Below are 25,663 nucleotides of genomic sequence, written 5' to 3' on the forward strand. Positions count from 1 at the left end.
TTATGCTTTGACTTGGGAATATATTTTGTTTGTTTTTCAGACTCTATTTCCATAGTTACTTTATTTCTCAGGTTGAAGGCTGTCTGTCAAATCAACAACCTTGTGTCGTAAATCTCGGGATGCTCTTTATGGTGTTTACTGGCTGCAGCATAACACACATTTTCTAATAATCTTCACTATTGTGCTGATTTGAGAATTTGAAGCACAAAGTGGGTCCAAGCAGACCACAGGAATTAGTGGCTTCAAGGCAATGATAAGAAATTTCTTAATGGCTAAGTAAGAGACAACATAAATTTAAAGTTCATTTTTGGTCATCACAAGAAGTGCTATTGCTTAGGAATGGCTTCAGTGTAATATTCTTTCCTTCTAGAAGGCAAACTGCAGGGGGATTTGTGTATGGGATTGACTACAGGCAGAAGGTAAAATATTTTTCTTCAAGAGCCTTAAACATTGTTCTCAATATATTTTCATTCCACACAAATGCAGCTCCTGCAATTTTAGCTGAGAACAGTTTTGCAGATCACACTGTGGAGATGCCCTGGGACTCCACTGCTGGCCAGTCACTTCGTTTGAGCATTCAGTCCAAATCAGACCTTCACAGCTGAATCATGGAGAGCCCATGGAGGTCTGTAAAAGAGCATGGTTTGCCCAAGTACACCTGTTAACATGACCTGGTTTTCTGTGGTACGATCAAGACAAGCCTATTCTTTTCCAGCTTTCAGTTACAAAAATAGATCACTTCTTCCATTGTGGTCAGAAGAATTTTTCATCCATCTTTGGCAACTGTTTTAGAAACACAGTAGACATCTCTCAAGGAGTCTTAATTTCTGGAAGCTAAGGGCACTGAACAGCAACTCTTTATTTGTCCCTGCTTTCTCTATCTTCCCTAACAAATTCAGTTTTCCACCACCTCTACTTCTTGTGTTCTCTGCAGCTTCATTCATCTTTTCCCTTGGGCCAGCAGCTCTAGGTTTTCTTCCTCCATTCACCTCTTTGTCTTCCCTACATATTTTTATTTGGGGGGGCAGGAGGGGGGGGTTGTTCATTTGGGTTTTCTGTTTGGTTGGTTTTTTAATGCCCAGAACTCTGTGTCTTGTACTGTGCACCATCTCCATTTTTCACAGCAGTACAATGTGCACTCCCAGAATTGGATTCCCCAAACTCTGCTGATGCCACATTTCCATGTGCTACCACTTCCTTCCATTGCAGCTAATCCTAGGAATAAATCATGAAACATGTCAGCATAGTGGCCTTTCCTGGGAGGATGTGTGAAGTTTGAGATGAGTGGTGGTGTTCTGCTAGAAGGCGTTTGGTGACTGCTATCAAGTGGTCCTTTGATCTGGAGACAACTCAGAGGTCCTCACAGTTCTGTGATACAGATGTCAGAACTCTGCATTTTTCCCTCTCTTTTTGCTCCTTGCTTCAGGTTTTTGGGGCATGCTCTGGTCTCCGCAGGTGTCTGACCTGCTTGCAAAGGTATCTGCATCTCTGGGGTTGATCCAGTACAGCTCTCTGAAGCTGTTGCACCAAAATCCCAGCAAGGTGAATGTAGGGCTTCACAACATGCAGGACCTGATGTTAGGGCCAAATTTGTTTTTCAATAAGGACCAGCAGCAGACTTCCAAGGTACTTGTGGAGAAAATGGTTATGCCTCCTTGCACATACCCAAAGACAACATTTAATTCTTCCTATAGCTCTATTTTTAAGGAAAGGGGTTCCAGTAATCTGAGATCATCTGAAGAATGGTGTGGCAACCTGATCTGGTAAATAGGCTGAAAAACACTTATGTTCAGATGCTAGTGCTCACTTACCAGCACAATGATTCTCTGGGTTAATAATAGCTCCCTTTTTTCTTCATTTATCCCCCAAATTTACTCTCTAATGGAAATCATGCCTGTCACATGTTTAAAACAGATTTTCTTCACTGTGCGTATGGAGGAAGGTAAAGGAAGTGATAAATCTCTAAAAAACATCATGATAAAATAAATCCTCTCTTACTAGGGGGTTAGGTATTGAGCTTTTTACTCTTTTGGGGTCTTGATCTATAGCTGGCCCTGCTGACTGCGATGACTTCTCCTGCAGCAGGACTTGAAGTGCCAGAAACTGTCCTCTTGCAGTCGCATGGGAACCCCAAAAACTGAAGCTGTAGATCACCATATCCAGTGAATAGCTGGTGTGCTGTCAATGAATAGATTGAAGGAACTGAAAAATAAAGAAAACAAACAAAAAGGAACCCCCAAAAAACTGGTAAAAATTGGCCGTGTTTGAAAAAAACTAAGTAAAAACTTTGGGGTTTTGAGAATTTGTCTTTCCTTTTCTTGCCTTCAATAATCTGAAGAAAATCCATCACCCTTCCTACCTGCTTCTGACACGAGAAATATTTTATACTTAGTTATTTCCCTCCATTAGCATCCGATCAATAACAGGATCAAACTGCCGACTACATGCTTGTTCCCTTCCTCCCCGTGTTGCTGCTGTTTGGATATGGGGAATAATTAACTGGGGATCAGAGTGATGCAGCTGCTGTAACCTAATGTTTCTGTCACACCAGTACCCTACTGATAGATGGGCAGGCAGTTGTTTGGCATTTTGTCATGGAGACCGTGGGGCAGGTTGGGGCAGGTGCTGAACTTCCCATTCCACTCCGGTGCAGTGTCAGACGTCCTCTGGCTGTGGTTCAGTAGCAGCAGTGATGGTTATCTCCCAGCCTGCCCTCCTCCCTTGACCAGAAGAAAGGGAAAAGAGGAGGAAGGCTTTTGTTCCTGCGGGACGAACCACTCCAGCAGCAGCTGCAGGATGCAGAGCGGATGCTTTCTGCTTGCAGTCCTCCCTGTTCCGTGGCAGACAGGCTTCAGCTAAAATAAACCAGTATTCCATGAACCTTTGAAGTGCTTGTGTCTCCTGAGTCACTTCCCTGTCACTGATGAGCAGTGTGATGCTGAGGGATGTTGTCTTGCATCACACAGACATGCTCAGCCATTCAGGCCATTCAGCCTCCCACATCATTTCCCACGCGAGTGGCAGCTTTGTCTTTCCTCACCAACATCTTCCTTAGGGTATTTTCCAAGACAGTGGAAAAGCTAGGACCACTGGAAATGCACAGAGCCTGGTGCTACTTCTGGTCTCTGAACGTCCTTCCCTGCTTTCTCTCTGTGCAGATTATTTGCCTTAGTAAAAGGATCTGGGAGCAATGCCATCAAAACAGGTTGTCTTCTCTCCTGTCTTCTGTGACGGCCACTGCACAGAAAGAAGTGTCGCCTGTCAGGGCAAGCTGGCACGCACGCCAGCAGTGCTCCAAGTGGGCCAGACGGACTGCCACAATCAGGAATCACGTTCTTATTCTTGATTTTACATCATACAATTAAAATCCTAATGTTGTAATGCTCTGGGTTCTCTTTTCTCTACCTGAAATTGCCAATTACATGAAATAATTTGTGATGAGTCCAAAAACCCCCAAAAGCCTAAGCACCTTGTGAATGAAATTGCCTATGGGTCTATTTTCTTCTTGAATCAGTCCAAAGACTTTAATGTGATAATGTTGAGATCTTTACCCTCCAAACAATATAATTCTTTTGGTTTTAATTAAAGAATTTTTTCCTTTGCACTAGACTGATTCTAAACTGGCTTCATTAAATCTTCTTATGCTCTAAGTAGCAGTGACCCAGATAAACACATTTAAAAATGCAACTACTGAAACTACAGTATGTTGTCTTTGTAAGATGCAGCAAGAGAAAGACTAAAATAGTTCTATACATTTACAAGGGTAGCAAGTAGTAGTATATCTTTAAGAGCAGATTCATAGACCAATTTAAATTTTTCATATTACATACACAAATCTGTGTGAAATAAGTGTTGCTTAGTTTGGAGTCAGAAGCTTAAAACTCACAAAAAGGCCTATAAAAAAATTGCTTTTTCTTTTTGTGGATGACCTTTTGCATCATGACAAGGCCTTTTGAAAAAAGAGGGGATAACTGTGTTTAAGAATGTATCATAACACAGCCACACAGTCAGGACCATATAGACAACCAGGATAAGGTTGCATTTCTGTTTTCCTTAGTGCCTGAATTTGCAGCTTCAGTGGCTTTTTGGTGTAAAGTCTGGGCTCTAGTCCCAGCCAAACCCACCTGGTACCCACCAGCCATGTAAAGCCAAGGTCTGGAGAAGACAGTGGTCCTTCACGGGCTGTATCAAGGATGCAGATGTTGCCAAAGGGCTTTGTTTAATGCTATATGGGTCAGCCCTTTCTAGGGTCGCAAAAATTGTTTGATGAAATAAGGGGATACATCTCTTTGTTCCAGATGCACATTTTGTGTGTCAGTGTGTGCCAAACGCTGCCCAGGATGCTTCAGTACCAACTTCACGCTGCTGTTGGAGTGTGCTCCAGCTACCTTGTTCAGATCTGATCGTACGTAAACACTGCTTCTCTGTGAGCAGATGTGACCAGAACTTCTCCTGGTAACTGCTGCCCAAGTCATGAACAGCATGGAAGGAGTTGATGGAACTCAGGAGTGTTCAGACTCAGCTCCACGTGGTGGCAAGCACCCGTTCCTGTGGCTGCTGGATAGGGAGAGCCGGGCGCCAGTGGGTCAGCCTGTGGGGTGTCCCTCACACCCCATAACTTGGTGAAATGCAGACCTTTCCACCACTTTTGGTTTTGTGGGTTTTTTTAGACATTGGCGTCGGCTGTGTTTACACAAGGAAGAAATATACGCTATCGGGAACAATTGGATAATAAACAACCTTTAATTAGTGCTGAAGACACACAGGGACTTAATCCCTCAGTGCCTGTTTAGACAGCTAAACCCAAACATGTGCTGGCAGCTGGGTCCTGGAGAAACCTTCACCCAGAGCAGGGGCTGAATCGTCCTTAATCATTGTTAGGACTGGGCAGGGTTTACTGGGCATTAATTGTACTGGGTGATTTCGGATCTTCAAAGACCCACACCTCCCCCCTTTATTTATTTTTGATAGCAGTATGCTCCCTTGCTTACTCTGCTTAGCATTAAGCTGTAAAATTGCTAATGTCAGACAAAAAGTCAATGGATTTTATTGATTCTTCATGCTTTTGCAGCATTCTGCGGGAGCCTTTCCACTGGACATGGAGGATGCCTGGGGGTGGCAAGATGGGTGTGCACTGGGACGCATTCACCATGGCTACATTCCATGTGAAGCTGTGGGTGCTGGCACTGACCTCACCAGTGAGGTCCATCCAAGGGCTGCCATCCCTTGAGATTACTGGAGTTAACCTGCACAAAGTATTTCCTGGAAAATGCTCCCTGTGAAGATGGCCCTTTCAGTTGCATGAGCCAGCCATGGAAATGCAAGTTGGTTGTTGCAGCCTGACCTGCCCTCCCCATGGGAAAAATTGTGGATGCTGAGTTCAGGGCAGCTCTGGTGCCTTCTTGTTGTGGAGCACATCTTGACACAGTTTACCGTCACTCTACCTGCCCTGGTGGCCACCGTCTCCAGTGCAGCCATGGCCAGCAGCTGTCTGCTCGGCTTCTTGAACTATGGACCATGCCACCTTTTCGGGGATGATTCAGTTGAGGTCATATAGGGTTTCTGCTCGCTGGGGGACAGCTGTCTCCTCTGGTTTGGTTTGTGCTGCCCAGATGTTTACCCAGCTTCACCGACAGTTTGGCACATGAGCACATCCATTGACAGGCAGTAAAAACAGCGGTTTTTCTTGGTTGCCGCCTTAGTTCTCAGGGCTTCTTTTGCAACCCCTGTAGTGGTGCAGCTTTTTCCTGCTGTGCATCTCATATTGCAGACGCCTCTGGTTTCCCTCAGCCACCATCCTGGGCAAAGACAGGCCAGCAGCAGCCCCTGGGAGCCCAGTGGCCTGGCACACACTGCCTTGGTACCTCACAGACCACCCATCCCTGCATGTGGGGTGCCTGGACAGGACAGCCCAGATGGAGCCATAGAGTTTCTTGGGGCAGTGTGGGACAGGGCCACATTTTCCATGCAGAGGACCTGAAAGGTGCAGCAGCCCTTCTGGTCAGTAGTGGCTTCGCCCCTTGAGCATGGGGCAAGTGCAGAGACTAGATGCTAACTATCCCACTGGAAAGGATGAGGGAGAGCTTTTGCAGGTGGCATCTGCCCACCTCCTTTGCCAACAGCAAGCTCTTCAATGAAGATAGTTGTTTTCTTTAACACCCCACCAAGAAAATACTGAATGTTTTGTGCTTCTTGGGTGTTCTTGCTGTTTCTGTCTGCAAGGAAGGGTGTCATTTTTGTAGCCAAGCTTGCTACCAACATAAGCATTTGCCTGAGGCAAGAGGAGCATGTGCCATTTCTCACAACTTACACAGGCTATAGGCAGTTTTTATTCCATAAAATTACTATATAATTAAAATTACTTCCTCCTTGTTTGCTAATCTCCCAGGCTCTGTGTGCTTCTGTCAGGTACTTGGAGCTGCAGGAGCTGCAGTAGTTCAAGCCCTCAGTGTCCATCCCTGTTCCCCTGGTCATCTCCAGTGCACTCACACTAAGACAGTGGGAGGGGGTCAGTCACCCTGGGTATGAGTTGCTTAAGAGCTGGCAGATGGGGATGGGGAGGTTGGACAGGCACAGGTGGCACCCCAAGGCTGTCTCTGTGTTCGAGGGGTATGTCTGGTGGTGGCCCTTTCCTAGTGGGAATAGGCATTGATGTTGGTGCCATCTCATTGTATACCCAGGCTGAGGGAGAAGGACCACGCACATCTCCCGTGGCATTGGTCCAGTGTGGGGTGGGGTCAGTGGGAAAAGCTGGTGCCTAAGGGAAGAGAGGACTCAGAATGGTTAAGCCATTGGGAAGAGCAATGCTATGGCATTCCCCACTCCATATAGTACAAGAAAATTCTTAGCTCCAGCTACATGAAAAATGTATCAGGAAAATATATCACTGCCTGAAACAGAACATACACAAAACGAGACAAAAGTGTGCTCAGACCCCCTTGCTCAGAGCTGCCTCTCAAAAGGGCTTCTATGGGGCTGACCTTCCCTCCAGCCTGCTCTTAGTATTTGCATTAGTGCAGGAGACAAGGGGAAACAGCCTCAGGCCCTGTCCTCCTGTTATTACAAGGATAAGCTAGGACATGGTACAGCCATGGAAGTTTTTATTTGTGGGTTATTTGTTTGGCTTAACTAAAGGGAGAGCCTGTGAGAAGTATGTTCTTCCCTATTAGAGCATCACCTTACATTTTCATGGCGGTCTGTTCTGTCTGCTGATGTGGCCTCAAGAATCAAAAAGATTGACAGCAAAAATAAATTTACTTCAGAACTGCACCAGTCTGAACCTGCTGGCAGGTTTGTTTGGGGTTTTTTCACTGTTGGTTTTGTTCTTCTTTATTTTTTATTTCCTTATCCTTGTTGTTGGTGGTAAGGGAATGAAGCTACACAGTCAACTTTCTTCCTTCATCGCCTATAATCCATGTACCAAAATTCAGTTCTTTGAAGAACTGTGTGAGGAATTAATGCCAGGCTGCAGCCCTGTGTGCCCTTACATGCTGGAGTGCAGGACCTCTTACATCCAGAGCTTCATTGCCATAGAGCATCATCACCTCTCCAGGAGAGCTGAGCTACAGTCGTGCTGTGAACTGTGTTGCTAGACTGCTTCCTGAGGCTGAGCTGAACAGCCAAATACAAAATCTCCCAGTCAGATTTATTGGAGTGGGCTTGTGACGTTCCCCAGAGGACTTACGATCTATGGTGATGGATGACACCGATGCATTAACGTAGTAGTCTTGTCTGGGAAAGATGTAATTGTCGTTCAGCACCCTGCAGTTTCCCTAAGTTTTTCTGAACATGTAATAGCACACATTGCAGCGGAAATTACTGGTGAAAAATGCTGCAGTAAATATGTCAGGGCCTCTATATCCTACGGCAGTGTGCTTCTCTTCTGAAACCACGCAGCCATCATTACGATAGGGGAGGTGATAATAACAAAATTTGGTATAGTGCACTCATCATGATATATGTTCTCTCCAAATGTTTGATGGAAAAGTATGGGCAGAACTGACCTTGTTTCTTCTTGTAATAAGCATCTGCGAAATATGTTCATGTTGACTTGTCCACAGAATCAGGAAAATGCTATTTACTTTTGCCTGCAATAGCAGCGCTCTTTTTACAGCACTGGTTGCCCTACCTGCACTTTGTGAAATACAGCCTTTTTCCTCTGAGTAGTCTGAGTCTGGACCCCTGAAGACAAAGAGCATTATTACTTTTTTGTGTAGTCTTGGCATAGTTTAGAATAGTCTCACCTCTGTGCATTGGGAGCAGTGTGTCAGTCAGAGCTCAGATACCAAAGCAGCTGAGAAGACTGCTTTGAACTGTCTAGAAGATCTTTGTTCATAGAGCATCAAATTAGTAAAATTCAGGCATAACATTCACACTTAGGCTGAGTAAGTGCTAGAAGTGCTCCAGCAGCAGAGAAACATGATGAAGAGGGAGGAGAAGGTACACTGGAGGAATGTACCCACAAGGAGTGGCCAGCAGCTATTCTGAAAGGGAAGGCAGCCCTGTGCCACCTCAGTAAGGGTATGTGTAGATGTATACCCACTCATCCTCATGAGTGATTGCAGTGGTAACTGGAATCCAGGCTGAGGTCTGTGCTTTGTGCTAATCATGTGCCAAAATTAGTGCTGCCCATTAGACCTCACAGTCAAGTGGATGAGGCAAAAGGCATGACAGAAGTGCTTGCTTGTATGCATGTGCATGTGGGACATTTATAGGCATTATAGGTAATGCAGTTTCTTGCAATCTGTAATTGCAGAGAGAGAGAGAGACCTCAATAAATTCGAGAGACGGGCAATCACCAACCGTATGGAGTTTAACAAGGGCAAGTGCTGGATTCTGCACCTGGAACAGGGCAACCCTGGCTCTGTGCATAGACTGGGCAACGAGAGGCTGGAGAGCAGCTATGCAAAGGGACCTGGGGGTCCTGGTCAATGGCAAGTTGAACATGAGTCAGCTGTGCCCTGGCAGCCAGGAGGGTCAGCTGTGTCCTGGGGAACAACAGGCACAGCATCACCAGCCCGGCCAGGGAGGGGATTGTCCTGCTCTGCTCTGCACTGGGGCAGCCTCACCTTGAGTGCTGGGGGCACTTTTGGGCACCACAATATAAAAAAGACATTAAACTGTTAGAGAGTGTTCAAAGGAGGGCAACAAAGATGGTGAAGGGTCGGGAGGGGAAGCCATATGAGAAGCAGCTGAGGTCACTTGGTTTGTTCAGCCTGGAGGAGACTGAGGGGAGACCTCATTGTGGTCTTCAACATCCTGATGAGGGGAAGTGGAGGGGCAGGCACTGATCTCTTCACTCTTGTGACCAGTGTCAGGACCCAAGGGAATGGCATGAAGCTGAGTCAGGGGAGGTTTAGGTTGGATATCAGGAAAAAGTTCTTCACCCAGAGGGTGGTTGGGCACTGGAACAGGCTCCCCAGGGAAGTGGTCACAGCACCAACCCAGACAGAGTTCAAAAAGCATCTGGACAGTGCTCTCAGGCACATGGTGTGGCTCTTAGGGTGCCCTTTGCAGGGCTAGGAGCTGGACTTGATGATCCTGATGGGTCCTTTCCAGCTCAGTGTATTTTATGATTCTGTGATAACCTGGACTGGTTGACTGAACAGTGGTGCCCTCAGTGGCACTGAGATGCAACATGACATATTTTCAGTATTTTCTGTTATTTGCATACTACTTGTGGTCAGATCCATCTGTCAGAGGCATATTTCACAGTTCAGTCTAGGGGCTTCTAGGAGGGCAAAATTGGTCGTTGTTGAGAGGTTGTGAGGTTTTCTTGTTACATCCATCAGCACCATCATGCTGCAACTCATGCTGGTGTTATTTTGAATTCAGTCAGAATTCATCTGACATCTCATGCATCACGGCATGGTGGAGAGAAGAGGTCAATTCTCTTCACCTCAAAGTCAAACCAGGAAACACTTGGTAGAGATGCTGTGATGAAAGCATTTGTAAAATGATGTGAGATTCAAAGAAAAAATGCTGCATTTTTTATCACATCACAGGTATCTTACATTTTTCTGTCTCTTTTAAACAAAATTCTTGCAGTGGTTAAAAATTTTGCAAGGATGAAAATAAGAGGCTTTTTTCTTGGAAGTTTTTTCCATCCACACATTATGAGATAGGGTGGTGCATGGTGCTTGAAATCTGCTGTGTGCATACTTTTTGCTGAGGATTAGTGCCATTGTGTAGCTGATGAAATGTTGGGCTTGGTTTGTAAAAGTGATGGGGAGGGAGAGAAGGAGGGTCAGTCTAATAAATCTGAAACTATGAGCATAAACTTGATTTTGAAGTGGCAAGCTGATGGAACATTTGGTTACTCAGGCTAGTGGGGAAGGACAGAGTATTAAATAGCCATAGTTTGCACAGAGGGAGGGAAGATTCCTCTATCTTTTGGCTCCCCAGGCAGTACCCCAATACTCCTGCACCTTCGTGTCTGTCTTGTGTTCCCAAGTGAGACCCTGTCCCACAAGAGAAGATAAGCTGATGAGTCTGTTATTGATTGCCAGCTCTTCATCCCTAGATCTTGTAATTTGGGACAATATCTGTGTCATAAGAGCCATCATAGCTATGGGCAGCAGAAAGGGTTTATCCCTTTCAGCCCATGGCGGCAAGCTGGGTAGCACACATGTGTGGTTAATCACCTGCATGTCCTTACCCATGTTCTTAGGCAAGAGCGTTTTTATGTCACCAGAAAGGATCTGTGAGCTGAAAGGTTCCGTTTTTCACTTGGTTTTGGTTTCCTTCTCATTATTTATTTATTTAAGCCAGGCTATATAAGGACGATGAGAGGCTATGTGAAAATGTGCCTTTCAGTTGATTTAAGATGAGTTACAGAAGTGTTGGAATTTGCTATTCTAATCCCATGTCTTTATAATAAAGCTGAGGTTAGCCCTATTCTGGCCCTGTCTGCGCTAAGAAAAAGTGGGTTTTAACTGGAGCTGGTGTGCTGTAAGGAGTAGATGGGAAAGGGTTTGCAGTGAGTCTGAAGGGCAGGGTCTCTCAGGGCGCATGTGGTACTGGTGGCACCTCAGGTTGTTTACAGGGTTTGAGCTAGTGAAGCTGATTTACCCCTTGAGGAGGTAGTGTGGTGTGATTCACTTTTGTGGCTAGTTGGGAGACAGAGAAAGGAGTCAAAAGTGTGTTGTATAACAGGGAAAAGTCAGATATTTTGCCTGCAAAAGTGGCATAGCAGTTTAAGAACTGATTTTTAACTTTACCTCACTGATCTGTTGGCTGAGACCTGGTAACTAATCCGTGGCAGGGTCCCTGTCCCTCTTACCATGAGCAAGACAGATTCACATCAGCCAGAAGAGATGGGCAATGGATGGCAGCCTTTGCCACATTGATTCTCATCAGATGCTGGAGACAATCAAGTGAATGTGGTAAAAATATCTGTGCCTGGGATCAGTGGAGAGAGTCAGGACGAAACAGGGAGCCAAGTGTCTCAGAGCAGTGAACAAACCTCCACTGGGGAACTAATGAGGCTTTGAAGTAATTTCATTGATATCAAACTTGGAAATCCTTTTTAGGAACTGAGATGCTTTATGGGCTGTTTAATAAAGCACTTGACTGGGAAAGGAAGAAATATTTTATTAGGTTGACACTGAGTGCTTTTTGTTTCAGGTTTTGGGGGAAGCAGGGCTGGCAATTATGTTTAATTGGTATCCTTTTCCTCTTGTTATCATTGGTGTATTGATTGCTGGGAAAACAAAATGCCTGGGTTTTAAAATTTACTGTAAAGTAAGGGCTCTCTTGTTTGTTTTGTTTAGTCCTGTGTACTCAAACCCGCTCATTTTTCTTTGCTTTGCTGGCGAATATAATGTTTTGATTGAAAATGATACTAAATAATCAGTTAAATGGGATATTTAATGACAAGAAAAATTCTTTAAAATATTTTTTCCCATAGGAAAATCATGCACTTCACTTTTTGAGCCTAAGAATGCTAGCATTAATCTGCCTTCTTCCTATGATCTTACTACAAAAGTAAATACATGGGTGCACAGCATGCGTGAAAGCCATGGAGGTTAAGGTATAGTAAATCTCAGGAGCTCTGATGCAAGACAGATCCCTAGAGTAAGTTTCCCCCAAAAAATTTTAATTTAGAGTTTCTTAGACTCATAGTCCACTGTCAGTTTGCCTTCCCTGTGGGAAGCTGACGTACTGTATGAGAAGAAAGGCTGGTAGATGAGAGTAGAGCAGGTGATACTGAGCAAGGCCTTTGTCACTGTGTCCCATAAGATCCTCACAGACACACAGCTGATGCAGGGGCTGGATGAACAGACAGTGGATTGGACACTGGCAGAACAGGCCCAGCAACACGAAGTCCAGTTGGGTTGGGGTGACTAGAGCTGTACTCCGAAGGTACTGGGTCCAGCCCTGCTCAGCCTCTTCGTTAATGATCTGGATGATGGGCACAGTGTACCTGCAGAAGTTTGCAGGTTGCACAAAACTGGCAGAAGTGGCTGATACATCAGAGGGTTGTGCTGCCTTCCAGAGGGACATCAACAGGCAGGAGAAATAAGCTGACAGGAGCCTTGGAAGTTTGCCAAAGAGAAGTGCAAAGCCCTGCACCTGGGGAAAAGCATCAGTATATGCCAGGGGCCACCCACCTGGAAAGCAGCTCAGCAAGAAAGGACCCTGGTGTCCTGGTGGACACCGAAATGACCACGAGCCACAAAGATGATGGGCTAGAGTATGTCTCCTGGAGGAAGTTTTGGTTTTGAGAAGGTGCTGGTGAGAAGTTACTCCCCCAGGGCTATTCAGGCAGCACCTTCCCATGGTAGGTGCTCAGGGCTGGGCACTGACACATCTGTCTCAACACAGTGCTGCAGCTGCTGACGTCCCCATCCCAAGGACTGCCTCATGCTTTGAAGGAGACATCTGCACACTGCCAGTTCTATGGGGGAAAGCTGATTTAAACAGGTACTTCTACAGTCTTAAAAACAGTAAGTTGTCTTCCCAGTTTGAACAGAAACTGAGAGCACAAAAGCTGAACCAAGCCAGAAGCCCCAGCTGGGTTGAAGGGACATCATTGAACACGTGACTCAGCAGTAATTATGGCTGGCAAATTTATATTTGTCTTCCACGTGTCAGGTTTAATACATCAGATTTCCATGCACTGTCTCTACCTCAGAGTGTGTGTTCAGCTCACTGGAAGCTAAGCAAGTTGATGCCCTTCAGACATTTGTATACAATACCAAGGATAAAAACAACCTACCACCGTAAAGGTTTTATTTTCAGAAACTTGGTGAAAGGTTCCTCCGAGCATGACAGTTCAGAGACCCCAGGAACAGGCATATGCTGCAGATATGAGAGATATTGAAGATTTGGGAATAGCAAGATCAATCTCAAACAATTTCAAGGTAGCCCTGTTTTTGTAGTGCTGACTTACATGTAATAGTGTATATGGGTGTGAGCAGTGGTCATTTTGGAAGCAGAGCCCATCAGTTAAGTGTTACAACCAGTTAGTGAAATAATTTGTGAATGGAGTAGAAGGAGAGGGAAAAGGCATCCCGGAGTACAGCAGCAAGTGCCATCTCCCTTACACTTAGGGCATATCACAGTTTCCACTGCAAATGTAGGCGGTCTGTGAGGCTTTCAAACTGGGTATAAAAATTCACTGCAGGTTGAAATTTGTCAGGCAAATTTTCTATTCCTTCCACAGCATTTATTGTCTGTCTTGCATATATCGCCCTTGGGAGTGAAGGCACTGGTTTCAGGCCCATGACAAAATTTTTTTTTTCAATTGTTGTGATTTGTTTTTATATGAGAAAAAATGGAGTTCTCTCCTCCCTGGAATGGATTGCTAACTACAAATTGTTGACAACAGCAATATAGTTAGCAAATATATGACTCTAATGTCCTCTTTGCAGGTGATTAGCCTGTGCAATAGGCAGACGGCCATGGCATTTATTCAACTGAACTATTTAAAAGACCGAAGTACGATCAGTTAGTCAGGCTGCTGCATTTGAGAACGTCATGCTGTGTGCTGAAGCAGTGTATACATATTGTCCATGTCCCATCTATAACATGCCATTTTGCACTGCTGTAATGATTTCCTTGCTCTCTCATTTCCCCAGGGCTTAATAGCTTGGATGGGAGCCTTGACACAAATAGCTTTGCCTCTCAAAAGGATCCACAATGCAACAGTGGAAAATAAACCTGTTGCATGATTTGCATTGGAGCCTAATTTCTCTAGCATCTTTTGAAGTTGTCTGATGCGATGCTTATTTTAACTGCTCCTTGGCAGTAGTCAGCTCATCCTCCACGGTGTAGCTTCCATAGAGTAAGAAGTACCATGAGGCAGTGTGTAGGTGCATGGTGAACAGGAGACGTGTAGAGGGATGGGCAGCAAAGGCTGTGGGTGTAACTTTCATACTGGCAGCAGTACCCTTGTGCAGGAGTGAATCCTGCCCACCTTTCCAATGCCTTTCTCTCTTTGCCTTCAATCGATTTTGAATGGCACCTCCTAAATCTTTACAGGGTGGTGTTGGGTGTTTGAGTCAAGGGAATGAGGCAGAAGAAGGCAGGGCTAAACTGGGATGTTTCCCTGGTGCCCCTTGACGAGACAGAGAAGTGCATGCCCAGTGGTTCCCTTTTTGTGATGACCAAGCAGGGGTCATTGAGCCCCTTTTCCAGAGGCAGTGAGACTGCATTTAGGGTTCAGCTGTGAGCCGGCAAGAGGGTGAAGGCCAGCTTGCCTTAAGAAATATCCTGTGGGTCTCCTCTGCTCTGCCTGCCCCACACCTTGGAGGGGTTCACCATCGGCCTGTTTCCAAGCAGAAGGGTGACAGGCCCCACTGGCCCGTGGTGTCTCTGCACCCAACTGACGTGTGTGGGGTATCAAAAACAGTACCAGAAATGCTGCAACATGGGAGAAGGCAATCTCACCACTAGCTGTGAGCTGATAACTGCTTTGCCCCTTGGTGCTTGAGGATTATATACTAAAAGCATACGTGGGGTAGCTAGGATTGTCAGTCCCAGGTGCCTGAATGAATAGGTAAATCAGTGGGAAATGTGACAGGGAAACATGCTGAAATCCTCTGTGGCTTGCATGTATGGGAGAGCCCACCTGTATGTTATTTGTGTAGTAATAGTTCCATGTATTTGGTATACGAAAGGTCACTTCATTCAAATACATTTTTTCTATTCTAGTAACAAAACACCAATAATAATACGGTAAAGCCTTTGTGTATGGCTGAAGCTATAGCGACCAAAATTTGTAGCATGGAAGATGATTTGTAGTTGGTTGGATCAGCGACATCAAGCAGCGAGTTTTGGGAAAACACTGAAGTCCACATCCAACCATAATTGTGTCCCCAAGCAGCTCCATTAAGTCAAGATTTTTAATTTTCTGTTTGTTACTCTGTTTATACTCAAGGGAAGCCCTGTTTTTCTAGGAGATACTGAGCCAGGCATCCCACAAAGGGGGCATCTAATCCTTTCCCATAGTGTGCGCAGTATAATTTGAGTTCTGTGTAGACACAAGGTACAAGCCATGGTACAGACAAGCAGGCAGAGCACAGGGAGAGCTGTGCTGCGGCCGCACAGGAAGGCACACAGCAGCCCTGAGAAAAATCTGTTGCACAGCCATCAGCAGGAGATTAAAAAAATAAGCTGGCGTTATCACTACCCTTTCAAGGCATTTGTGTATAGCTAAGATACCATTTCCTGTACAGTCACACACATCATTGCATAGTGCCATGAACTTAGCTCTTATCAGCACCCAGATGGGAAAGCTCGGGTTATTTACAGTAGGGCTTGTTTCAGTGTTTCAAGCTTCTTTTCAGTTAAAACAAACGGCAAATTAAATATAAAATAGGTAAGTAGGGAAAGTGAAATTGATTCTTCAGGACCGATGTATTGTAGGCAGAAAAAAGTTAAGGCACTTCCTCTAGATTATATTACCTTCTTTTATGTATATTAGATGCACAAAACTTACTTTAAAAACTGCGTAACTGAATAATTTATGTGTACTGAAGCAGCAATTTTAAAAGACCCCAAAAAACCCCCAAACCCCAGCACATGCTTCAGGTTGATTTTTATTACAGGAGAAGTATAATATAGCTATCACTGTTTATACCAATATTGAAAATTCACTTTCGTTTCAGTCACTTCCATGTGGATTTAGGGTTTTGTACTGTCTGCTATGTACACAGTATATAAAAAAGGAGTCCAGGAACTACAAAACACCTTTGGACAACTTCAATCTGTCTCTTGATCTCAGATCTTCAAAGTTTCCTCATCTGAGGCTTGGGGACTTGGATCCTTTTCACTCTGCCTGCTTACTGACCTTGATAATAGGTGATGAGTCTAACACGTGTTTAGCAGCCTTGGGATTCCCTCCCAAATGAAACTGAAAATAGCTTTACAGGAAGCAGGATCAAGTTGTGCTGGACTCCACTGTACCTGGCAGCCAGCTACTGCCAAGCTGCAGGCTGCGGGCAGGATCAGGAAATAATTTTAAGTATTTTTATAGATACATATATTTTTATATATACGTTATTTTTTTTTTCTGTGGTGATGACATGCTCAAGAAGCAGGTGTACTGGAATTACAGAAAGGTCCTTCCCCATAGGAAAGGTGAGGGGGGAAAAAACCCACCCCAAAACCGTAAACCTGGGTAAAGGGCTGCACCTCACCTTTCTTGTCTCCTTCCTCTCACATGGTGGGGCCCTCCCAGAGGTAGTGACCTCGAGCCCAGCAAGGTATATTTACAGATCCCAGGCACATGTAGGATTCAGTGTGGAAAACAATATTTGACTATGCTTTAAAAAAAACCAGCCAAGCCTACAGGCATTTCTCCAAGGTGTCTGATGGTGATAGATGAGCTCTTCTTCCCCTCATCTCGCTATTTCCTCTGCCTCCAGCCCTGTCGCCTTTTAAAGCAGCAGTGGGGGGATTTTATTATGTTTTATACTTTCATCTTCAGTGGTGATCTGTCTCTCTCTCCATGGGTCCCTACACCATGCTAATCCCTCACGTCTCTTACACAGCATAATTTTCATCTTAATTTTTCTGTTTCTCAACATTAAATGGGTTTGCCAGGGGAACAGGGGGTCATTTCCTGTCCCCACCAAATCTTTAATTCTCTATGGAAACACCACAATCTCACACTTCTCAAGCAAACAGAAACATGGGGAAGAGGCAGTGTCATGGGCAGAACACTCAGCTGTGCTGCAGCAGCTGGAGGAGCAAAGATGCTGGTGTGCACTACAGATACCAAGGGTTTAAAATGGTCATTTGGAAAACAGGGAGGGAGAGATTATATAAGAACAGTAGAAAATGGCTTTTAATTCCTTAACAGAAATGACGATATCTGTTTCTTTCAGCTTAATCTGCTGAGCTGTCTCCTCATAGTCTTTATTTTTAGAAACAATTACTCTTCTTTTTTTCAAAACAACACTGGCCCAATGGTTTTCTTACTGATACTTGTCACTTTCTGAATAAGGAATTTGATTTTTGCTCCTGTTTTCAGTGCTTGGGCATCTCTGCCTTCCTGTAATCTATCTCAGGCAAGGCAGGAACAAAGGAAACAAACAAACAAAAAAACCAAACCCAACCCTATATTTGTGAATCTTTTCTGCAGAACATTTAATGAGATGGGAATTATCTGGAATTATTCTCCTTGAGCCAGCAGCAGGAGGGGAAAACAAATGACTCGTGTTTACTTTTAAAAATCCTTTTTAAGAACTCAAACGCGCCTGATAAATTGTTAGCATTTCATCCAACCAGCCTCTGCTATCAACTCCTGGCATTTCTGTAGGTAGTCCTGTGCTCGCCATAGCATCTCACTGCCAAATCCAGGGATTTACAGGTCTCAGGAGAGATTTAAGAGATTTCCCATTTCCTCACCTTGGACATTTTTTAGCCTCTCTTTGTAAGGTTTTGGTTTTTCCCCTTTTCCTTGACCTCTTTGCAGGTTTGTTGGTCTTATAAACATCTCTGCCAGCAAATCATTTCTGTAAGGAGTTCTTTACATGCTCTTAGACACAGACACATCCCCAAGCTGGGACCCTTCACCCAGACAATTTCAGTTTCAGAGTGGTGCTGCCCTCCCTGTCATCTCCTGTCATCCCAGTGAGCCTGCGGGACATGGGGGAAGTGCCTTGCTCCCATGGGCCTGGGCAGCTGGGCAGTGGTGATGGCACATCATTTGCTCATAGGGAGTATGATTCAGACCTGTGCAGGTGAAAAATGTACATTTGGGGTGCGCCGGTGCTTTCCCATGGTAACAGAGTTGAAACTGGACAAGTTTCCATGGTGATTATTACTATGGTAGGATTCTCTGCACACTTCGGGAGAGGCACGGGCAGCACCAGGTGAAGCAGCCAGGCATCAGCCCAAGTCTGCTGGCAGCAGCTCACAGGGGAGAAATTACTTATCCTTCTAAATAAATGGATGCATAGTGCCATTAAATTTCTGGGGTTTTGGGGGTTTTTTTCTGCAGGGGGAGGGAAGTGTTGATATTTAAGGGAAACAGGCTGCATATTTCACCACGATCATGAAACCATCCCTGCCCTTTTTTTAATTGCCATTTGCTTGGTTGATATAAAGAGACGGGCTGTCAAAATAAATTTTAAGTTGTTTTGTTGGTTTGTTTTTTGGGGTTTTTTTTGTTTTTTTTTTGTCAAGTCTTTAATGAATCAGGTGCCTGGTTCACATTACTGTCTCTATCCAGCCCTGTGGCAGGGTGAATGCTGGGGTTTGGATTGGTTTTGCTTTGCTGTTGCCTGACCATGCTCCTTTCTGATCCTGCTCACAGCAGTTTTTGGGATGAAAAAGGGACAAGCTCTGAAGGGGAATCAAGCACCCTTCACCCATGGTTGAATATTTCTTGGCTGCAATATTTTGAGAAATGTTTGTTTCGGGGCTTCTGTTGAGTTAAAACAACATGCTGTCACTCAGCTCTGACATGCATTGTCATTATGTGAAGCTTTGTTTAAAAATGTGGGATGGGCATCCTGAGTCCTTGTTTCAGGCTGTGTACTGAGAGGTTTTTTGGCTGCAGGCAGTGCTTAAGGCCATTTAAATTATCTGTGTTTATGGCAAAATATAAGTTCCTCAAAATGCTTCGCACAACACTCAGGGCTGTATGTATATCCAGCATATCTGTATATATAGTACTCTGTATTATGGAGCCATTAGCTTGAAGTGTGGAAATGTTTAACGGCTTTTCTTTGGTGACGGGGGTCTTTTATAAAGGCAATTGCAAATATTATTTTAGGGAGGAGATTTATGTGGTGCCTAAAATATATTTCTGGCTTCCAGGCCAAATTATGTCGGTGTTGATGCTCCTGGCAGTGTGGAGCCGCCGTGGGTCCCACTGACAGCAATGTAGAGGTGGTGCTGGCAGAGCCCAAGAAGCCCTGCAACATGGAGGAGCTGTACAAGGATGCCCCAAACCTGCCTATGGACGTCACCAACTCACCCTCGGCGATGGCAAACAACAAGCTGGAAAATGGGGTGGCCCAGCTGATCACAGCAGAGGCCTGGAACATCAACTCGGCCGACCTGATGAAGAAAGCCCTTTCCCCACTGGTGACAGTCCCTGCGCCCTCCATCCTGACGCCACCGGCCGAGTCGCAGAGCGGGGTGGCCCTGAAGGTGGCGGCCACCGTGCTGCAGCCCATCTGCCTGGGGGACAACCCCGTGGTCCTGCCCATCCACCTGCAGGTCGCCGGCAGCGCTGCCCCGCAGATGCCAGCCACCAATGCCGCCACTCCCTACGTGATGACCACCCAGGGCCCTGTCCCGCTCCCCGTCCTCCTGGAGCAGCACGTCTTCCAGCACCTGAACTCGCCCCTGGTGCTGCCTCCGGGGGCTGCCTGCCCCACCAGCCCCTTGCACGCCGGCCTCTTCCCCGGCACCACGACCCCTGTTGGGCAGCCCCAGCTCCTGGACCCCAAGCCCTCCAGCCAAGCGCAGGAGCCCGTCCTGCCCCCGGTCTTTCAGACACCGGGATTCGCCGCCGTCCTTCAGGACCTGTTTCCCTCACAGGGCGCCCTGGGCTCAGCCCCCTGTCAGCCGCCCCCCGACTACACCACCCTCCCACCCCAGGCCTTCAGCTCGCCCCTGTCCCCGCTGGTGCCCCCTGCTACGCTGCTGGTGCCCTACCCCGTTATCGTGCCCTTACCCGTCCCCATCCCTATCCCCATCCCTGTCCCCATCCCTGTGCCCCACGGCGCCGAGGCCAAGGCGGCCCCTGACCCACCCAAGCCGCCGCTCTTCACCCCCCACTCCTGCAAGGGCACCCAGACACCCCTGGAGAAGGAGGAGACGAAGCCCTTCGAACTCCTCCACCCGCGGGAGTTTCCCCAGCTCAGCCGTCACACTGTCATCAAGATGGGTGGTGAGAACGAGGCGTTGGACCTCTCCATGAGAGGGCCGCCCGCGCTTCGGGCCAGCGAGGCCGCGCTGCCGCTGCCGCCGCCGCCGCCCGAGGACGGGGCCCTGGACCTGTCCCTCGCCTCCTGTCGCAAGCCGGGGGGGCTGCACGGGGAGGCGGCCGGCCCTGGCCCCGCCACCACCGCCGAGATCGGTGCCCACCCCGCGCCGGACAGGCTCCCCGGGCCAGCCGGCCCCTTCGCCCCCTGCAAGCCCCAGGAGGCGGTGGGCAAGGCGGAGGGCAGGGCCGCGGGCGGCGGCGCGGCTGAGCTGCTGCGGCAGCCGCAGAAGTGGCTGGTGGAACAGGCGGGCAGGGCGGGCTGCGAGCCTAAGGCCGGCAACAACATCGAGATCGTCAGCACCTCGCAGACAGCCAAAGTCATCGTTTCCGTCAAGGATGCCGTGCCCACCATCTTCTGCGGCAAGATCAAGGGCCTGTCGGGGGTCTCCACCAAAAACTTTTCCTTCAAAAGGGACCTGCCCCAGGACTCGGTGCTGCAGTGCTACGATGTGAAGAGCCCGCCCGAGCCTCGGGACAGCGCCGAGGCCCTCAGGAAACCCGTCAAAAACAGGAGCGTAAAGCTAAAGAAAATTAACTCGCCGGAGATACATATTCTTCCAATCAAGAAACAACGGCTGGCTGCCTTTTTTCCAAGAAAGTAAATTATGGGTTTTTAGAATTTTAAGATTATTATGAGAAGAAGAAGAAAAAATAATAAAAAAGATGCACTTGGTTTTAAACTCATTTAAAACTTTAAACTATCTTTGTAAGTTATTTTTGGGGGAAGAGGGAGAGGATCAGATGTAGAGTCCCTATAAACTGGGTTGGTTTGGTTTTTTTCTCTTGTTTTCGGTTGTTTTTTTTTTGTTATCAAATTTTGACTTTTCATGGGAAACTGAATAAAAAGCAACCTATTTTTCAAGCAGATTGCACATTTTGCAGCTTTAATGGAGTAATGGATGAGTCAGAGGGGTAAGAGCTATTTTCACTGCCATAAAGTGCTTTGATGATGTAACTCTTCATAACAGTCAGAATGGAAATTTCAAAATAAATGTTTGTACGTGCTAATTGGTTGCAGCATTCTTTTCTCATTTCCGAATCACTTTCAGTCTACAGAGGTCATGCAAAAAAATCTGTAAACTGTAAAGCACTAGACCTGACTTACGATGAACGTAAAATGTTAATAGCAGGCTAAGAAAAATTATCTTGTCCTGCAGCAGTGTCAAGAGCACATCACAACAGCAGCTAACGATGCACCCAAATGAGCTACTGGAGGAGTGAGAGCGAGCGGGACAGCCTGTGCACACCCAGGACAGGTTCACTGCGAGAGACCCACAGGAAAGCATCTTAAGTAATGTTATCAGTCATTTAAAAGAGAAAAGCCTAAAAGTCAGGGGAATTCGGTTGCCAGGGGGCAGGAGGGGAGGAAGAATCACATATTTTTCCAGCCTGACTACAGCTATATGGAAAAGCTGTTTATTGTTAGTTTTCTAAGTTTCTTTGATGGCTGAAATCAATGCACGTAAAAGCAGAGCTGTGTAACTTTATCACTCGGCAGTGTACAAAGCCACCCACATAAATGGAAAAATGTGAGCATACAATTAAAATAAAAGTTCTGCTAGGTTATGGTTTTGCACTTGTCTATGGAAATGTGCTGCAGGTGCATTATTGTCTGTCAGCTTCGAAGTTCACACAGCTCACTGGTTAAAACAGATCCTGACAGAAGGACAAATGTGAGAGCAGGAGGACAATTCGTGGTGGCCACTGCCTTTTTTGTGGCTATACCTGTAGAAAACTTCTGTTACAATTTCAAATTAATGTTCCTGGCAGTGCTCCAGGACTGGCTAAGTAAAAAAGGCATTAGCTGGATACCATCACACACTAACTGTGCCTTCCTTTGCCTAGCTGCAGCCAACTTACTCCCAAGACTCCTCTTGGACATCTTTGGGAAGGTTTTTGCAGTTGTTCATACAATGAGAAGTTCCTCAAAGGAGCAGCTTCAGTGTCTCAAGTCTACTCGCACCCACAGGCACCAGTGTCATGCCAAAATCTTTTGCAATTTTTGATAGCAGCAGACACCAATTCACTATTTGGAAAATGAATTTGCACTAGGAGGTTAGGAAGGGCATGTTGTTTCTCTTTTCCTTGGCTGAAGGATCACTGCCTTCTAGCTTAAGACAAAAATGGAAGACTTTCATATAAGCATAGCACCACTTCTGTCAAACTCTTGCTTTTTAAGTTTTTTAAAAGCCTTTTATTTTTCCCTGAGGTGGCAGGACTGACAACATTCTGAAAAGCATAATGCTGATGGATTCGTTAATGTTTAGTCATCTGACTGCATTTTTAAAAAATATCTTTTTTCTTAATTGAAAATACTCAGCTACTTTGTTTTTCTCCTTCCAAGAAACTGCTAATGAAATATGTCATGTGGTTATTGCAGTGCAGAGGCTAAAGATTTCAACGTCCCTTGGGATGGCCACCCCAGTTGTCACTGTCCCATCTATTTCAGCCTGCCCATTCTAGAGTGTCAAAAAACCTTCTGAAAATGTGAATTTTTCCTGGGGCTATACCAGAGTAAAACAAGGCAATCATAGCATTGGCTGCTGTCATTTTTATTTTGCAGCTGACAGAAGCAAGTTCAAAAGAAGTCTAATTTTTTTTTTAAAGTGTTCCACACTGGTGGTTGCATCTGCTGCACCAATTGCCCCAGTCCTTGCCATCCTTGTGTGAGTCATTCCCCACAGCATCCTCATCAGGCAGAGAGGGCATCCATCCACTGCTGCCCTCCTGCTGACCACAGGATACCTGGGACAGGCAGAGCAGCACCTGTTGGTGGCACTGGCTGCAGGTGCTCAGCTTTTCCCTCCTCTCCTTCATAGGCCTTTACTGGAAGCATCAATGCTGAGGGTACCTCCCAGCCCACTCTGCACACAGCAGTCTGGTTTAACTGAATTTAGACCACAGGCTCCAGAAACCCTGACAACAAATTAGGCTAAATCAGCTTTATGACATTATAAACCCATACAAGCACTGTCAAAACACCCAATGCCTGGGGACAACAAATTGAGTTTAAAGCCAACTGGTACTGGTTGTAACAGTAGACCAGACCAGCAGACATGAGGCTGCATCTTGCCCCAGTCCCTTAGAGGAGTAACTGCAACCTCTTCCCTCTGAAGCAGGGCTGAGGAAAACCAGAGCAGGCTCCAATTATCCTAGCATCCCTCTCTGCCACTCCAGGACAGCCTCCCCAGCTTTGCAGGGCCAGAATGAGCAAGCTCCCTGGCACTGCTGGTTGCCACCAACATGCCCAGAGCCTGCGACACAGGCTGGAGCCACTCCCATAGGAATGGATAAGCAGAGCAGACTGGGCTCACCCACGCCGCTGCCTGGCTTTTCCCTTGCTTAATCTGCAGGGACAGGGGGGATATTCTCAGCAGCATCTTCCCAGAAGGCTTAGGGCAGCTCCCACTCCCTTACCCTGCTGCCATTTCATGCAATCCCAGCCTTCAAGGCTGTGCCATGGGAAGAGGAGCCACACACCAGCACCTCTCCTGCTGCTGAACTCTGTTGGGCAAATGATGCTAAGTAGGGACCGTTTGCCTCCCACCATCCGTCGCGTGTGAAGCACAAGTCCTATATCCCATCAGCATGGGGGAGAAGAAGCCATAGAACAAACTACTTAATTACACCAAGACTGAGCACTTTCACCTCCTCCTCCTCCTCGCCTTTAGCAGCAATTGCAGTTTTTGTATATTGGGCCATTAATTTTCCACAGGGCTACATTTTAACTGCTTCTGAAACTTGTGTACGAGAAGAAGGACGTGGAGCTGCACTCATGATATATGGAGCTTCCATTTCTGGTGGCTGTTAATGGAGACATTAATACCTCTAGTGAAGTTGAAGGGAAAGTCATTAAGCTGTAATGGTAGGAGGAAGACATTTTACGATGATGGGTATATACAAGGGGGAGAGAGAGAGGAGAGGGAGAGAGAAGCCGTGCCCTCAGGGGCACCCCTTGTTGGCTCCAGGCTTCGTGTGACTTGGACTTCGGGCAGGGACTCTTATTAGGGGGTGAGTGAGAGGGTAGAGGGTTGTGGGGGTGTGTTACCTTTCCCTTTGCTCTCTTCCCCCTGTCAGGCAGGGGCTTTGCAGGAATCCAGAAACTGAATCCAAGGCAGGTAGAAGGGCTGCACATCTCAGATGTAGGCCATGGGACAGGGCAGCCTCAGGGGCAGGAGTGCTCAGATGTACCAGCTTTCCTACACAGGACAGCCCTTCCCCTGTGCTGCCTAAGGCACAGCTCCAGGACCAGGGGTGCACAGCTAAGGCTTCTGGACTTAGTTGTCAGCAAAATTCATTAATCCAAAAGAAGACTGAGCAGCTTCTCAGACAGGGAACTTACCTGGACTGGGCAGTTTCTAGGTTGGGAGAACACCAAGCAGTCGGGTAAGGCACAGATGACTGTAAGTGCAAGGAAAAGGTGTAGAATAGGGACAAGAAAGCAGGCAATGGAAGCTGAGACAAGATCCCCAGGCCTGTTAGCATTGCACCTTTATTGAAGTTAGCAAGCAGCCAGCCAGAGAATGAAAGGGAGAAGCAAAGCGACAGCCCTTGGTCATGAGCCGATGACAGACAGAGAAAAGAAAGGTGTCAGCTCAACAACAAGGTTTGGGCCACTCGGTGAGAGCGAGGAGAAAGGCAAGCACTGAGCTCAGGGAGAGTCATGCTTTCTTGGGCTAAAGGCAGCCGAGAAGTGAGGCCTGGGGGAGACCATACATCAAACCACACATGCAGAGCACGCATGGCAGGGCAACCTTCCTGCTCCTGCTCCTGCTCCTGCTCCTGCTCCTGCTCCTGCTCCTGCTCCTGCTCCTGCTCCTGCCCTGACAGCAGGGGACACGGAAAAGAGGCAGCAAAACCATCCCAGCAGGAAGGTGAAGGGGAGCAGAAGTGCAAAGGTAGCTGGTTTTGCCTTTCCCAGGCCTGAGGTAACGTGTGTGACCTATGCTCTCCTACCACCCACGCTCCTGTCTGCTATAAAATTGATATGCCATGATGTCTCACAATCAGCGATCACTTTTTTAACAACTTCTACCCATTTTCTGCTCAGGCCTCCCAGAGCACTGGGATGATTACACCACCTTGCCCATCCCTGCAGAGGTTTGACCCATAGGGGCTCAAGGATCAGCTTCACACACTTGCACATGAAAGGTTTCAGGGGAAACCATTTGGCACAGAAGTGGCCACTGAGCATGGAAGGGAGCAAATCAGAGA

At 46.6% G+C, this 25,663-nt stretch overlaps 1 protein-coding gene across 2 annotated transcripts in view; it reads left to right on the top strand.

Moving 5' to 3' along the window:
- RAI2 (retinoic acid induced 2) overlaps nucleotides 1-21,457 on the top strand; it is a 45,019-nt gene extending 23,562 nt beyond the window's left edge. For both annotated transcript variants that reach the window (XM_032100746.1, XM_032100745.1), the window contains one exon: nucleotides 19,273-21,457. In XM_032100746.1, the coding sequence (XP_031956637.1) occupies nucleotides 19,378-21,051 (1,674 nt within the window). In that variant the 5' untranslated portion in view covers nucleotides 19,273-19,377 and the 3' untranslated portion in view covers nucleotides 21,052-21,457. The remainder of the gene's footprint in view (nucleotides 1-19,272) is intronic.
- Nucleotides 21,458-25,663: the final 4,206 nt, after the last annotated feature.

The sequence above is a fragment of the Corvus moneduloides genome, chromosome 2 (assembly GCF_009650955.1).
Source record: "Corvus moneduloides isolate bCorMon1 chromosome 2, bCorMon1.pri, whole genome shotgun sequence".
NCBI classification, from domain to species: Eukaryota; Metazoa; Chordata; class Aves; order Passeriformes; family Corvidae; genus Corvus; species Corvus moneduloides.